The sequence below is a fragment of the Myodes glareolus genome, chromosome 4, assembly GCF_982192425.1.
Source record: "Myodes glareolus chromosome 4, mMyoGla1.1, whole genome shotgun sequence".
NCBI classification, from domain to species: domain Eukaryota; kingdom Metazoa; phylum Chordata; class Mammalia; order Rodentia; family Cricetidae; genus Myodes; species Myodes glareolus.
The window spans coordinates 107,172,711-107,189,991 of NC_142029.1; the positions used below are offsets into that span (position 1 = coordinate 107,172,711).

At 36.0% G+C, this 17,281-nt stretch overlaps 1 protein-coding gene across 1 annotated transcript; it reads right to left on the reverse strand.

Moving 5' to 3' along the window:
- Positions 1-15,183: 15,183 nt before the first annotated feature.
- On the reverse strand, positions 15,184-16,131 carry LOC125400764 (olfactory receptor 7G2-like). The gene has a single exon (XM_048434918.3). It carries the CDS (start codon positions 16,129-16,131, stop codon positions 15,184-15,186), a length of 948 nt encoding a protein of 315 aa, XP_048290875.3.
- Between the last annotated feature and the right edge of the window lie 1,150 nt (positions 16,132-17,281).

Genomic DNA, 17,281 nt, shown 5'->3' on the forward strand with positions numbered 1-17,281 from the left:
GGTTCAAGAAGCATACAGAACACCGAATAGACTTGATCAAAAGAAAACATCCCCTCGCCATATAATAATCAAAACACAAAACATACAGATTAAAGAAAGGATATTAAGAGCTGTAAAGGAAAAAGGGCAAGTAACTTATAAAGGTAAACCTATCAGACTTACACCGGACTTCTCTATGGAAACCATGAAAGCCAGAAGGTCCTGGATAGAGGTACTGCAGAAACTAAGAGAGCATGGATGCAAACCCAGACTACTATACCCAGCCAAGCTATTTGTTCACTATCAATGGAGAAAACAAAATATTCCAGGATAAGAACAAATTTAAACAATTCGTAGCCACAAACCCAGCCTTACTGAAATTAATAGAAGGAAAATCGCAACCCAAGAAATTCAACATTGCCAACACTGCCTACAATAACTCAGACATCTAGCGACCCTTCATGAGCTTAACTCAAAAAAGGGACACATACAAACTCTATTAAACAAATAAACAAAAAATAATAATAACCGGAGTCAACAACCACTGGTCATTAATATCACGTAATATTAATGGACTCAATTCACCTATAAAAAGGCACAGACTAAGAGACTGGATACGAAAACAGGATCCAACATTCTGCTGTTTACAAGAAACACACCTCAACCACAAAGACAGACATCTACTCAGAGGAAAGGGCTGGGAAAAGGTTTTTCAAGCAAACGAACCTAAGAAACAAGCATGTGTGGCCATTCTAATTTCCAACAAAATTGACTTCAAACTAAAATCAATCAGAAGAGATGGAGATGGACATTTTATACTCCTAACAGGAACAATTAATCAGGAGGAAGTCTCAATCCTGAATACCTATGCCCCTAATATAAAGCCTCCTACTTAAGTAAAAGAAACACTTCTAGAACTCAAGGCAGTCATCAAACCACACACACTAATAGTAGGAGACTTCAACACTCCTCTCTCACCAATGGACAGGTCAATCAGACAGAAACCTAATAGAGAAATAAGAGAATTATTGGAGGTATTGAATCAAATGGACTTAACAGACATCTATAGAACACTCCACCCAAATAGGAAAGAATATACCTTCTTCTCTGCAGCTCATGGAACCTTCTCGAAAATTGACCACATACTGGATAACAAAGCAAACTTCCACAGATACAAAAAAAATATTAGTAACCACCTGTGTCTTGTCAGACCACCATGGATTAAAGTTAGAATTCAACAACAGTGCTACCCCCAGGAAGCCAACAAATTCATGGAAGTTGAACAGTCAACTACTGAATCACCCCTGGGTCAAGAAAGAAATAAAGAAAGAAATTAAAGTCTTCCTTGAATTTAATGAAAATAAAGACACAACATACTCAAACCTATGGGACACTATGAAAGCAGTGTTAAGAGGAAAGTTCATAGCACTAAGTGCCCAATTGATGAAAACGGAGAAAGCACACATTGGAGACTTACCAGCACACTTGAAAGCTCTAGAAAAAAAAGAAGCTGATTCACCCAGGAGGAGTAGAAGACTGGAAATAATCAAACTGAGGGCTGAAATCAACAAAATAGAAACACAGAAAACAATCCAAAGAATCAATGAATCAAAAAGCTGGTTCTTGGAGAAAATCGACAAGATTGACAAACCCCTATCCAAACTAATCAAACGGCAGAGAGAGAACATGCAAATTAATAAGATCAGAAATGAAAAGGGGGACATAACCACAGACACAGAGGAAATTCAGAGAATCATTAGATCTTACTACGAAAATTTATATGCCACAAAGTTGGAAAATGTACAAGAAATGGGCATATTTTAGATAAGTACCATATACTAAAGTTGAACCAAAACTAGGTGAACAATCTAAACAGACCTGTTAGTCGCGAAGAATTAGAAGCTGTTATCAAAAATCTCCCTACCAAAAAAGCCCAGGACCAGATGGTTTCAATGCAGAATACTACCAGAACTTCCAGGAAGAGCTAATACCTATACTCCTTAATGTATTTCACAATATAGAAACAGAAGAATCATTGCCAAACTCTTTTTATGAGGCTACAGTTACCCTGATAACAAAACCACACAAAGACACGACCAAGAAAGAGAATTACAGACCAATAGCACTCATGAACATTGATGCAAAAATACTCAATAAAATACTGGCAAGTCGAATCCAAGAATACATTAGAAAAATTATCCATTATGATCAAGTGGGCTTCATCCCAGAGATGCAGGGCTGGTTCAACACATGCAAATCTATCAATGTAATCCATCATATAAATAAACTGAAAGAAAGAAACCATATGATCATTTCATTGGATGCTGAAAAAGCATTTGACAAAATTCAACACCCATTTATGACAAAGGTGTTGGAGAGACTGGGGATACAAGGATCATACCTAAATATAATAAAAGCAATATACAGCAAGCCATCAGCTAACATCAAATTGAATGGAGAGAAACTCAAAGCCTTTCCACTAAAATCAGGAACACGACAAGGTTGTCCACTCTCACCATACTTCTTCAATATAGTGCTTGAAGTTCTAGCAATAGCAATAAGACAACATAAGGGGATCAAGGGGATTCGAATTGGAAAGGATGAAGTGAAACTTTCGTTATTTGCAGACGATATGATAGTGTACATCAGCGACCCCAAAAACTCTACCAAAGAACTCCTACAGTTGATAAACACCTTTAGTAATGTGGCAGGATACAAGATCAACTCCAAAAAATCGGTAGCCCTCCTATACACAAAGGATAAAGAAGCAGAGAGGGAAATCAGAGAAACATCACCTTTCATGATAGCCACAAATAGCATAAAGTATCTTGGGGTAACTCTAACCAAGGAAGTGAAAGACCTATTTGATAAGAACTTTAAGTCCTTGAAGAAAGAAATTGAGGAGGATACCAGAAAATGGAAAGACCTCCCCTGCTCTTGGATTGGGAGAATCAACATAGTAAAAATGGCAATTCTACCAAAAGCCATCTATAGATTCAGTGCAATCCCCATCAAAATCCCATCAAACTTCTTCACAGACCTGGAGAGAACAATAATCAATTTTATATGGCAAAACAAAAAACCCAGGATACCCAAAACAATCTTATACAATAAAGGAACTTCTGGAGGCATTACCATCCCTGACTTCAAACTCTATTATAGAGCAACAGTATTGAAAACAGCTTGGTATTGGCATAACAACAGAGAAGTCGACCTATGGAATCGAATAGAAGACCCGGGTATTAACCCACAAACATATAAACACCTGATTTTTGACAAGGGAGCTAAAGCTATGCAATGGAAGAAGGATAGCATCTTTAACAAATGGTGCTGGCATAACTGGATGTCAACCTGTAGAAGAATGAAAATAGATCCATATCTATCACCATGAACAAAACTTAGGTCCAAATGGATTAAAGACATCAACATTAATCCGTCTACTTTGAACCTGATAGAAGAGAAAGTAGGAAGTAGTCTACAAGACATAGGCACAGGAGACTACTTCATAAGCAGCACCCCAGGAGTGCAGACAATAAGAGAAACAATAAATAAATGGGACCTACTGAAACTGAGAAGCTTCTGTAAAGCAAAGGACACTGTCAGTAAGACAAAAAGGCTACCTTCTGACTGGGAGAAGATCTTCACAAACCCCTCAACAGACAAAGGTCTGATCTCCAAAATATACAAACAACTCAAGAAACTAGACACTAAAACTCTAATTACCCCAATTAAAAAATGGGGTACTGAACTGAACAGAGAATTCACAACAGATGAACTTCGAATGGCTAAAAAGCACTTAAGGTCATGCTCAACCTCCTTAGCGATCAGGGAAATGCAAATCAAAACAACTTTGAGATATCATCTTACACCTGTCAGAATAGCCAAACTCAAAAAAACCAATGATAGCCTATGCTGGAGAGGATGCAGAGTAAGGGGGACACTCATTCATTGTTGGTGGGAATGCAAACTTGTGCAACCACTGTGGAAATCAGTGTGGCGGTTCTCAGGAAATTGGGAGTCAACCTATCTCAGGATCCAGCAATTCCACTCTTGGGAATATACCCAAGAGATACCCTATCATACTACAAAAACATTTGTTCAACTATGTTCATAAAGGCACTACTTATAATAGCCAGAACCTGGAAACAACCTAGGTGCCCCTCAATAGAAGAATGGATGAAGAAGGTGTGGCAATATACACTCTAGGGTTCTACTCAACAGTAAAAAATGACATCTTGAATTTTGCATGCAAATGGATGGAAATAGAAAACACTTTACTGAGTGAGATAATCCAGACCCAAAAAGAGGAATATGGTATGTACTCATTCATAAGTGAAACCTAGCCATAAAAAAGGACATTGAGCCTATAGTTCGTAATCCTAGAGAAGCTAAAGAAGAAGGTGAACCCAAAGAAAAATATATAGTTGTTCTCCTAGACATTGGAAGTATTCAAAATCACCGGAAAAAAAGTTGGGAACAGGTGGTAGGAATGGATTGGTGTTAAGAGGAGATGGGGAGAGAGAAAGGAGAAGGAGAAGATTGGGGAGAGCTTGGGGGAATGGGATAATTGAGATGGAGGAAGGGTGGTTATGGGAGCAGGGAAGATGATATCTTAATTAAGGGAGCCATTTTAGGGTTGGCAAGAGTCTTGGCTCTAGAGTGGTTCCCAGGTGTCCAAGGGGATATCCCCAGCTAGGTCTGTGGGCAGCAGAATAGAAAGTGCCTAAACTGGCCTTCTTCCATAGCCACACTGATGAATATCTTGCATATCACCACAGAACCTTCATCTGGCAATGGATGGAGATAGAGACAGAGACCCACATTAGAGCACTGAACTGAGCCCCCAAGGTCCATATGAGGAACAGAAGGAGGGAGAACATGAACAAGGAAGTCAGTACTGAGAGGGGTGCGCCTACCCACTGAGACTGCGGGACTGTTCTAATGGGAACTCACCAAGGCCAGCTGGACTGGGTCTAAACGAGCATGTGATCAAATCAGACTCTCTGAATACGGTTGACAAGGAGGGCGGACTGAGAAGCCAATGATAATGGCACTGGGTTTTGATTCTACTGCATGTACTGGCTTTTTGGGAGCCAAGTGTGCTTGAATGCTCACCTTCCTAGACCTGGATGGAGGTGGGGGGGGGCTTGAACTTCCCATGGGGCAGGGAACCCTGACTTCTCTTAGTACTGGAGAGCAAGGGGGGAGGGGGATTGGGGGGAAGTGGGAGGGAAATGGGAGGATGGGTGGAGGTGGAAATTTTAAATAAATAAATTAATTCATTAAAGACTTTAAAGGAATAGAGTACAGACAGTCATTGATTAAAAGAAGTAAACAAAGATTGCATGTACTGGTTTTTTGGGATCCTAGTCTGTTTGGATGCTCACCTTCCTAGATCTGGAGGGAGCAGGGAGGAACTTGAACTTCCCACAGGGCAAGAAACCCCGACTTCTCTTAGGGCTGGAGAGGGAGGAGGTGAGAGAGTGGGGGGAATGGGAGGGTATGGGGAGGAGGGGAGAAAGTAGAAATTTTTATAAATAAATAAATAAGAAAATTAAAAAAAAGAAGTAAACAAAGAATAAGCAATGTAAAGATGCAAAATCACAGAGAGTCTGAATTATGTATATTATTGACTTTTCTTTGAAATTTTGACTGTGAAGTAGCTAAGTACAGAGAAACATTTCATCATATAGGCTACTAAGCTAAATCAGTGTGTATATTATAAAAGTATCCTGACTTCAAAACGTGGCTCTAAGGATATGTTGCTTTGGAAAAGAAGTTCTTCTCTTGTTTCCACAGAGGATGAGAACCTATAGATTACTTCAGAGTGGTGTGGTTTGATAAAATAAAACTCCCTAAAAGGTTGCCTTAAATATCTCTCAAAAATTTACTTCACCACAACTGATGACTGAGATGAACTTAGCACATAGAATACACCATAAAAGACCTGATTAACAGCACCCACAATCAGCAGGGAGCAGTATGAACAAAACTGTATTTCAAATATTCTCTATAAATGTTTGTTTTCATTTAAAGGGGGATATAATATATCTATGAATAATTTGCATTGGAATGGATCTCGGTTTATTGATTCAAACTTAAGGTCAACTATGTTCTATGTATATGTATTTCTGATCTTGATTAAGGTATTGTTTTTGTATACTTCATTTAAAAATGTAATGTATAATTAAGAAATATAAGTTAATAAATAATCATCCATAATAGTCAAGCTTGTAGTCATGATAGACTTTTCTAGATTTATAAAGCTATATTTTAATTAGATAGGCATTCTTCAAATCTTTCAGAGACCTTCAGAATATGGCATTTAAAATGGTTTAATAACTTAGGACTTTTCATGTCAATGAGACACATCTGCTCCTGGTAGCACAAGCTACTTCAAGAGGAAGACAGGCATTGAAGAGGCTCCTTACAGAGTTGGTTGACCATTTGGGCAAGAAACTGCTCTTGCCTGGACTGCTTCATGGTGTGATATAAAAACTTGGCATGGAGAATCCACAGAGAAATGGCTCACGAACTTGCCTAAAGGTGAGATGATTCACAGGGTTCCTGATACATAAAGAGTCTGCCAGACACTTTGCAGTACACAGAAGTAGCTGACAAACTGCCAATACAGGCTGAACTGTCTTTAAAATTTCCTGTTTCGTGGAAAAGTCTGCTGGATACTATGGGCCAGTAGGTTGAAGACGGATGCCCGAACTGTATAGAAGAACTTTGGGTGACTGTCTAGGCAGTGAGATGTCTCTGTCAGTTCTAGACTTTTGGAAGTTGCTTACAATGCACTTTCTGTTTACTTAAGCAATATTATATCCTTCTGGAGTCTTTGATGAAGTAGAATAATTTATGTTATAGTTTTACTTAGTTATGATAAAAGGTAAAACAGATATAAATATTATAACTGTAATTCCTGCTTGATACCTGTTTTGTTATATGTAATATTACTATGTTAAAATTAAAATCTTTCTTTTTATTTAAACAGAAAAGGGGAGGTTATGTAAGATTTCTCTCTGTATGCTATGATTACTATTAATAAATAAATAAACTGCCTTGACCTATTGACAGGGCAGGACAGGGTGGGGAAAACTGGACTGAATGCTGGGAGAAGGAAAGCAGAGAGGGAGACATCATATAGCAACCAGCAGAGATAGACATGCTGAAATTTGCTGGTAAGCCACAACTTTGTAGTGATATACAAATTAGTAGGAATGGGTTAAATTAATATGTAAGAGTTAGCCAATGGAACTGAATAGAAGACCCAATTAACCCACACACTTTTGAACACCTGATTTTTGAGAAAAAAAATATCAAATGGAAAAACCAAAGCATATTTAACAAATGGTGCTGACATAACTGGATATCAACATGTAGAAGAATGAAAATAAACCCATATCTATCACTGTGCACAAAACTCAAGTCCAAATGGATCAAAGACCTCAACATAAAGCCAGTCACACTAAACCTTATAGAGGAGAAAGGGAGAAGTACATTTGAATGCATTGGCACAGAAGACCATTTCCTAGATATAACCCCAGCAGGACAAAGACTGAGAGAAACAATTAATAAATGGGACCTCTAGAAACTAAAAAGCTTCTGTAAAGCAAAAAATATGGTCAACAAAATAAAATGACAGCCTACAGAATGGGAAAAGATCTTCACTAACCCCACATCACACAGAGGCCTAATTTCCAAAATATGAAAAGAACTCAAGAAACTGGTCATCAAAATAACAAATAATTCAATATAAAAATGGAGTACAGTCCTAAACAGAGAACTCTCAACAGGGGAATGAAAAATGGCCAAAAGACACTTAAGGAAATATTCAATATCCTTAGTCATCATAGAAATAGAAATAAAAACAACCCTGAGATTCCATATTACACCTGAAGAATGGCCAATATCAAAACACTGATGAAAACTTATGCTGTGGGGGAAAGAAAACACTTCTGCATTGCTGGTGATAATGCAAGTTGGTACAGCCCCTTTGAATATCTGTGTGGCGATTTCCAGAAAATTAGGAAACAACCTTCCTCAAAACCCAGTAATACCACTTTTGGGTATATATTCAAAGGATGCTCAATCATGCCACAAGGACATGTGCTCAACTCTGTTCATAACAGCATTATTTGTCATAGCCACAACTTGGAAACAATCTAAATGCTCCTCGACTGAAGAATGGATATGAAAAATGTGGTACATTTATACAATGAATTACTACACAGGAAAAAAAAAACAACATCTTGACTTTTTCAGGCAAATTGATGGAGCTAGAAAACATTATTATGAGTGACGTATCCCAGGCATAGAAAGATAATTATCACATGTACTCACTCATAGGTGGTTTTTAAACTTAAAGAAAAAAAACTAGCCTACAAATCACAATCACAGAGAACTTAGACAACAATGAGAACAGTAAAAGAGACTTACACAGGAAGTAAAAAAAAAAAAAGATCTCCTGAGTAAATTGGAAGCATGGGGTTGGGGGAGTGTTGAAGTGAGGAGGGGAGAGGCAAGCAGTGGTACGGAGAAAAATGTGGAGCTTAATAAAAATCAATAAGAAAAAAAAAACAAATTCTTTAACTATTTTTTCATTAATTGTTCTGTTGTTATCCTTTTTTGTACTTCTCCTGTTAATTTTAGTTATTTAATTCTTTTTTTTAGTTAAGCCAAAGTCTGTTAATATAGTTTAGCTTCTCAAAGATCCAGTGCTAAGATACTGGGTTTTTTTATACTGTTTTCTTTGTTTGTATTATTTCATGCTGTTCAATGGATTTAACCTTATTTTTTTAAATACTTGTATTAATAATGAAGTCATTTATTCATGATTATATTTCCTAAATTTTATATATTTATATAAATTTTATAAATATATAAAATTTATATTTTATATATTTCCTAAATTTTATATATTTTAAAATAAAATATATTTACAGTGTTTTCCCTTCTTTTTCCTTTTTGAGTCCCTCAAAAATTCTCTCCCTCCAATTACTTTGATGTCCCTCACTCTCAAATATATATGTGAGTGAGTGTGTGTATGCATATATATATATATGTATATATATATCATGCTAAGTCTATTTTTTTTGTTTTCATATATATGGCTTCATGGCTGTCCATTTTTTACTGGAATACTAATTATGGAGCTTATCCTTGAGGAAGGATAATTCTGCCTCCCTCAGCAGTTTCAACCTGTAATCCTTTGTTCAGTGCGGTGAAACCATGAGAGTCTTCCTTTTCTGTGGTAGTATGTCCACCCACACTGACTTTCTTGTTTATGCAGGCGTTTCAAGAAAAGGCTGTTTCCCAGCAGACTTCCTGCTGTCCTGGGTCGTAAAAATTTCTGTTCCCTCTTCCAAGCATGTCCCAGATCATGGACAGAAGAACTGTGATCTATGCGGCTTGACTCCTCATGATACATTATTTTTTGAATTTGTGTTCAGTTGTCATTTTTAATAACAGTTTCTGTTTATAATAAAGAGATGCTTCTTTGTTTGGAAGGGGTGTAGCTCAAATGAAAACAAAGAAATAAAAATAAAGCTGGAAAGAAGGCTCAGTGGGTAAAGCCTCAGAATCTCAGTTGGAACACGAGGACCCATAGAGTAAAAGGAGAGACCTGATACCTGCCAACTTCCACATAAACACAGGCATAAGTAAATGAATGAAAAAATATTATGATGTATTTCCTATAGTTTCAGGGCCAGCAGTCAAACTAAGGTTGGAAATCCTTGCTGAAGACAGTTAGAGATTTAGATTTCAATAGCCACAAACCAGGAAATAATAACTTTAAATTTCTGTGCTTTCTTTTTTTTTAAAAAGAATAGCAATTTAAATATACACAGGAAAATTGTGTCCTCATTATTAAAGTTAAACCATGCTTAACCAATTTTATGTTATACAAACCTGTTAAACCATTCAAATATTCTGCTACTCTAATGAAAACAAATATAATGTTATATAAAACTCAGTTACTTAGATAATAGGTTAGCTATAATATAGAACTTTAAAATTAGTTTATCTTTCTGTATTTCATTTGTTAATATGGTTTTGTGTGTACACATGTGTATGCATGGACAAGTGTGTGTGTACACTCATGTAGGTTTGAATGTGCATGCTGCTGTGTGCAGGAGCATAGGTGACCCATGAATTTCCTGTTGAGTGTCTTTTTCCATAACTTTCATTTTATTTACTAAGAAAAGTTCTCTTGCTGAGCTCAGAGTTATCCGGTTCTGTCTAGTTTAGTTAGATACTTTGAAATGGGGGTGAAAGTTTAATATATGGTCTCTGTCTCTGAGGTACTGGGATTACAGCAGCGCAGTTTACATATCTGCTCGGGATTTCTGTGGATTTCTGGGGCTATGGACTCTCATTCTGAAGCTTGCAGGAGCAGTGTTCCTTCCATGGAGACACCCTCACAGCCCTCATACATTCTTTCCAATGTTTACATTTTGAAAATTACAAGAGGTTGTCTCTTAAGTGTTAACATGAAACCCAGGTGCGAATCAATATAAAATTTTGCTTAAACTTTAAACTTACTCAGAAGGGGAACCTTCTCTAGCCTCTACCCAATCATTATTAACTTTTTGCTTTTTGTAGCCCACTTTGTATGTAATAAAATTCATTGTCATATACCCATTGAGAAATGTGTCTGGGATTTACAAGGTGATTTATATTTTATTTCACAGAATTTTTAGCCTTCTGAATGAGACTGTTCAATCTAAATTATCATTGGTTTTTTTCAGAGATATGTTTGTTCTATTTAGAAACCTATGCTTTAATGTTGACTGCCTGTATGTGTCCAAAACCTCATCTATTTAGTACAGATTTTTCAATTTTGGAGTATATGTATTTAATATCTGCCCTAATGAGTTTTTGATTTTTATGTATTTGAATGTATTCTATTTCAGTTAATGGATGATATACTTAATAAGTAGAATTATTTCAAATATATTTTACAGATTCAGAGAAATAATTCTAAACAATTTCTACCACTAAAGTAAAAAACCAAAATTACAAATATATCAAGGAAGTAAAATGTTCAATACTGAGGCTTCATGAGTCTAAAACATAAAATATTGTCAATTGGACCATGTTCATATCTCCTTAGGAAAAGTGTCACAGTGTCTTTGCTTTCCCTCACTGCCTTCTGCCTGTGTTCATCAAAATCACAGATCACATATGAACCCATTTTATTCTTGTACTTGGTTCTGTTTTTCTTCCAGTAAATGTCTTTAAAGTCACAATTATCATCACAAAATATAGGGAAAATATCTACACTATGTTTACACCGTATTTTCATCCCGTGCCTAGGAGAATGAGGCACTAGCACATAGCCAGCCTAGACTACACAGTGAGTTCCATACTAAACTAAGATACGAAATAAAATTCCCCACCCCCCAAAATAATCTTCCAAAATCTTCGTTCATTATGAATATAAAACACATGAGATATGAGAAAAGCATTCTGAACACTTGTGGACCTGGGAATGAAGGTCAATGATATAGTGCTTGATTACTATGTGCTAAGTACTTTACATAATCTCCAAAAAAGAAATAAAAGAAATTATGGTCATAGTATAAATCATTTAATCAAAAATATTATGTAAGCTGGAAGGAAAGATAGTTCAAAGATCATAGCACCCTCTGCTGTTTCTATAGACTGAAGTTCCGTTCTGAACACCCACACGCCTTAAATTGTTCAAAATTGCAAGTCTACCTCCAGGTTGTTTAGTGAACACTTCTGGCCTCTGAAAACAAACAGACAGACAGACAGACACACACACACACACACACACACACACACACACACACACACACCACAATAACCAAATGAATCTTAAAGCAAAAACAAAACTAGTAGAAGTAGAGTCTTGTTATTAAAGAGTATATTTTTATTTTGTAGAAATGGTTCAGTGGTGAAAAGCACTTGTTGATCTCTCAAAGGACAGGAGTTTGGTTCTTTCAAGTGTCTGTAACTGTTGCTCCAAAGGATCAGATATCTTCCTCTTACCTCTGTGGGCACTACACTTCCCTGAACAGAGATACACAAATATAAACGTATTTAAAAATGAAGACCTAAATTAAGAGCAGTTTGAGTATTTAGACGAGGGACAGAATTAACCTTCCAAATACATAAAAATTCCTTTTAAATTATGGAAATTATAGTGAGTTCAAGAACAGTGTTATAACATTTTACCCAAAAAAGAAAATAAATGTTTTATAATATGTAAAATAAATTGCAACCAAGTAATAGAGGGAAATATTTATTTATTTATTTATTTATTTATTTATTTATTTATTTATTAAAAATTTCCACCTCCCTGCCTCCCTTTCCCTTCCCTTCCCCATCTTCCCCTCCCTCTCTAGTCCTAAAAACAGTCAGGGTTCTCCTGACTGCCCTTAGGGGCAAAGAGGGAGGAGGAGAGGGAGAGGGGGGAGTGGGAGGGTGTTGGGAAGAGGGGCGTAAATGGAAACTTTTATAATTTAATAAAATTACTTTCAAAAACAAACAGTCAGGGTTCTAGAGGGAATTTGATTAATATTTGAATATAATACATGCATAAGATTCCTAAGGAAAATGTGTATGCTCTTATGATGATTGGTAGCAGCTAATTTAGCTAATCAGGAGATAGTTGGGCCAACCATTTAGTCCATTTTGCACATACCTATAGGGAAAAAACTCCAAATACAAGACTATCTTTTATTTCATCCCAATATGTATGAGAGAATATTAAAATGAATTTAAACACAATACCAGAAAAATTAGATGCAAAATTTATACCAACATATGATTTTTACTTTAATGTCACTGTATATTACTTATAGTTAAAAGCAAATGAGCCACTGTTAAACTCAATACAATTACAGACACGGAAGTATAAGAGAAAACACAATCTTGGGTTAAATGTGTTTATTAATTAGCAAGAGAAATGTCTGAAAAAGCATTTCTGTTATCTCAGCATCTATTATTTACTTGACTCCCACAGAAACTGAGCATAACTAGGATTTAGAGTTTCATTAATTGTGTTCTATTACAACATTATGAGTCAAAACCAAAACAATCATGTTTATATCATAAAACTCATTACAGATTTATAAGAGTTATGTGTTAGTTACTTTCATTATTGCTGTGACTAAATAACTAATAAGAAGTAATTTTAAGGAGGAAAGTTATTTGGGGTTTGTTGCTTTAAGGCATAGTCCGACATGGTGGAGTATTTGTGGCAATAGAGGTCGCTTACATCTGTGCATAAGCAGGGAAAGGAATATCACAGTGATCAGAGAGCATCCTTCTTTCAGTTTTTCATTTAGTTGGAGACACAAGCCCCCAGGAATATCCTTCAGGGTGTATCTCTCCTTCAATGTTAAAACCTTCTCAATATGCCCTAAAAGGCAAATTCAGGGTTGTATCTTAATGATCCGAAATGCAGTCAGGTTGACAATAAAGTGGGTTCAGGTTGACAATAAAGTGGGTTCATGAAGGTAATAGAATTTGTTACACCATGGGCAAATAGCACTTTTCAATGAATCAATCTTAAGATACTCATAATCAATGCCAAATATAGCAACACAATGTCTTTTCCCTTGATTACCATGCCTCATACATATTTGTATATCCTATACTTTTGCATTATAATAAAACATATAATTACATTTGAGATCAACTTCTACAGGTAGACTTTTTCCTTTTTCTCATGCATCATATAAGAAGTAACCAATTCTCATATTAAAAAAGCAAATGTTAGTCGGGACAAGTTCTTACATGCTTGCAGGTATCACATTTAGTCTACTAGAGAAATGATACCTGGATTAATCTCTAAAAAGATTATTGCTAAGCAGGAGATGGTCTATGCTTCTGTGTCTCTAGCTTCATCCTGAGATACAGCAGCTGCATAGTTTCACTTCTCAAGAAACTAAAGGAAAACTCAGTCCAAATATGTGTTCAGTGTATGGGGATGATGGACCTTAGTCTTTGTTCCAGAATATTCTTTAAGTCAGGCATGCTTTAAAAAAAGGTAACAATAGTCATAGTTTCAATGTATTAGTTCTAAGAGATGGACAGTTTTCTTCAGGGGTGTAGGCTTTGTTGGATCGCCTGTGTTCCAGTGTATGAATCTACACATGCCTATTCTGGAAATTTCTAATACATTCAGTGGGTTTAAAAGAAGAGTGCATGAAGTTTAGGGGAGTGGGAAACAAAGCTATGGAGGACTTGACGCAGACTTAGTGGAGAGATATTAAACATGGCTATCAATTTCTCAAATAATTTTTAAAAATTTTCATATTATTGTTGAGTTTCAAATATCTCACAATCATCTTAAGCTTCTTTTCTTTATCAGCTAATAAAAATCTTATCAACAAAATAATGAAGAGTAAGACACTTTTAGACAATGGTGTGCAGCACTGTTATCTTCACGGATTGCCCATATCTACTTCTTTAATTTACAGACCTAGCTCCAAGATATGCAGACACACACACACACACACACACACACACACACACACACACACACACAGACACTGGCTAAAAATAGAAACTCTTCTTCACAGCCCCCTCTTGGTAACTTGAGCAGAAATAGAAATGCTGATTAGAGGATTAAAACTATATTTCAATGGCATCTGAAGCACTGTCTAAGTGGTTAAGAGCTATTGCTATTTTCTGAAAGTTGGTTTACTAGCACGATTGTTGAGCAATTCATGACAATCACAGTTTTACTCAAGACAATCTGAAGCCCTCTTCTGGCCTCAGTAGTTATTTTCACACATGAGGCATTCATAGATATATAGATATAGATAAAGATGGAGATCATATGTATGTTAAGAAAAATAAAATTATAATGGCCTAGAGAAATTGTTAAGTGGTTATACCAATCCCTGCTATACTAAAGGAACTAGGTTTAATTTTTACTTGGCAGGTTCCAAATATTTGTAGCTTTGGTTCCAGGTATCGTACACTCTTCTGGCCTATATGAACACTAGGCAATGTATGTGATACACTTATATACACATTTGCAAAACATTAAAACACATAGAATAAGATAGAATTATATTAAGATTAAATTCAGAGTCCAATTTAAAGAAATTAAAATCAAAGAAAGCCAGGTGAACAAAAGAAGTGCCACACTTTTTGACTCACCTGAAATCCTATCACTTTGACTCACTCGAGAAACGCATGTTCAAGATTCACCACAAGTCACAGAAGAGAATTTATCCTAACAATAACTTTCTTCAGTGCCTCCTTCATATCCCTGTTCCTCAAACTATAGATAAAGGGATTCATCATTGGAGGAACTATGGAATACATCACTGAAGCCACTGCGGTCTCCCTTGGTGAATCAATTACGTCTGAGGTAATGTATACTCCAAAACCTGTCCCATAGAACAAACAAACAACTGACAAATGAGACCCACAAGTGGAAAAGGCTTTGTATTTTCCTTCTGATGATGGCATTTTCAACACTGTAGATACAATGTGAATATAAGAGAAAATTATTCCAAACAGAGGAATGCCAGCAAAAACAGAAGCTGTAACAAATATCAGAATATTGTTAATGAGGCTACCAGAACAGGCCAGTTTGATGACTTGTGCGATTTCACAGAAGAAGTGGAAGATTTCCAGGTCAGTGCAAAAGGACAAGTGCAGTATCATCAGACTATGCAACAATCCATTCACAATGCTAATGAATAGAGAGATAAGAACCAGAATAATACAGAAGCAGGGGTTCATCAGTTCTGTGTATCTTAGAGGGTAGCAAATGGCTACATAGCGGTCATAGGCCATTAGTCCAAGCAGAAAACACTCAAACATGATGCAAACTGCAACAAAGAAGCCCTGGCTAAGGCAGCCTGCATAAGTGATCCTCTGATCCTGTGTTTGTATGTTCACCAGCATCTTTGGAACTGTGATGCTGACTAAATACATGTCATTAAAAGACAAATGACAGAGAAATAAGTACATGGGGGTATGAAGATGAGAGTCACAATAGATAGCCAACACTATAAGAATATTTCCAAAGATTGTGATCAGGTACATGACTAGGAAAAGGCCAAAGATGAGAGACTCCAGCTCTGTATCGTCTGTCAGTCCACGCAGAAAAAATTCAGAAAGCACAGATTTGTTTTCAATATCCGTGATATACATGAATCTTTAGGAGAAAGAATGGTAAGAAGTTACTGAAACACATGAACTACTAGCAACATTATAAAATGAGATTTGTTAGAAATCCACCTTATATGCACCTTGGTCTTTCAAATTTAGCCATCAGGAATGTCATGTGAGGAAATCAGTTTGAATTCAACACCAGCCAGTTTATCCCACCTAGTTATGGTTATCTAGTAATTAATCTATGTAAAAAAGTATCCTGCCCAGCATCATCACAAGAAGGCATACACATGCCTGAATGCATATTAAGAGGTGCTGTATTTGAGAATGGGACTTATTTTTCCTGCTCTAAATGAAATTGCAGCTAACATTACAATAGAATGTGAACAAAAGAATAACACAGATTGTGTTTCAGTAGAAAGATTCAGAATAATAAATGATGAACTATGTTGATAATAAGAGTCCAATTGTGTAGAATGTTTCTAATCATATTATGTATGTTATTCTGACTTACCAGGTTCATTGTCTCCTAAAACCCATTCTTTGGTTTTGAAAATTTCTTGTAGGGTCTATATTTCTTATCTAGTTTCAACAAGAGTAATGTAAATATCTCACCTGTACATTGCAAAAATGATCACTATCCCTTAGAATTGCAAAAAGACTATATGAAAGAATAGGTTCAGTTTTTCATCAAAAATGAATTATGTCTGAACCAAGTCCAAGATCTTTCAGGATTTTTCAAGTGTAGGTCACAAGCTGAATGTATTATTTCTTAATCTCTGGAGACTCAAGGTCCAAAGCTCCTTATTAAAACAACTATGTGACAGTTATTCTACACCCAGGAGTTCATCTCTTTAAAAATCAAGACTAGCCGTAATGAAAGTTTTTGACACTTGATTTTCTGACCCTGAGACCAGTTGAATGCAACTAAATTTTCTTCCACACTTTAGCATTGCATACATAAACTATACCACTGCTCTCATAAAGATCATACCTTATTTTTAAGGTTCTTTTTTTGCTGTTATTCTTTTTTATTTTTAAAAATTTATTTATTTGGAGAAGATCTTCACCAACCCCTCATCAGACAAAGGTCTGATCTCCAAAATATACAAAGAACTCAAGAAACTAGGCACTAAAACTCTAATTAACCCAATTTAAAAATGGGGGTACTGAACTGAACAGAGAATTC

Excerpts from the sequence above, each read along its gene's own strand:
- LOC125400764 (XM_048434918.3), bottom strand. The coding sequence starts at position 16,131 with ATGTATATCACGGATATTGAAAACAAATCTGTGCTTTCTGAATTTTTT.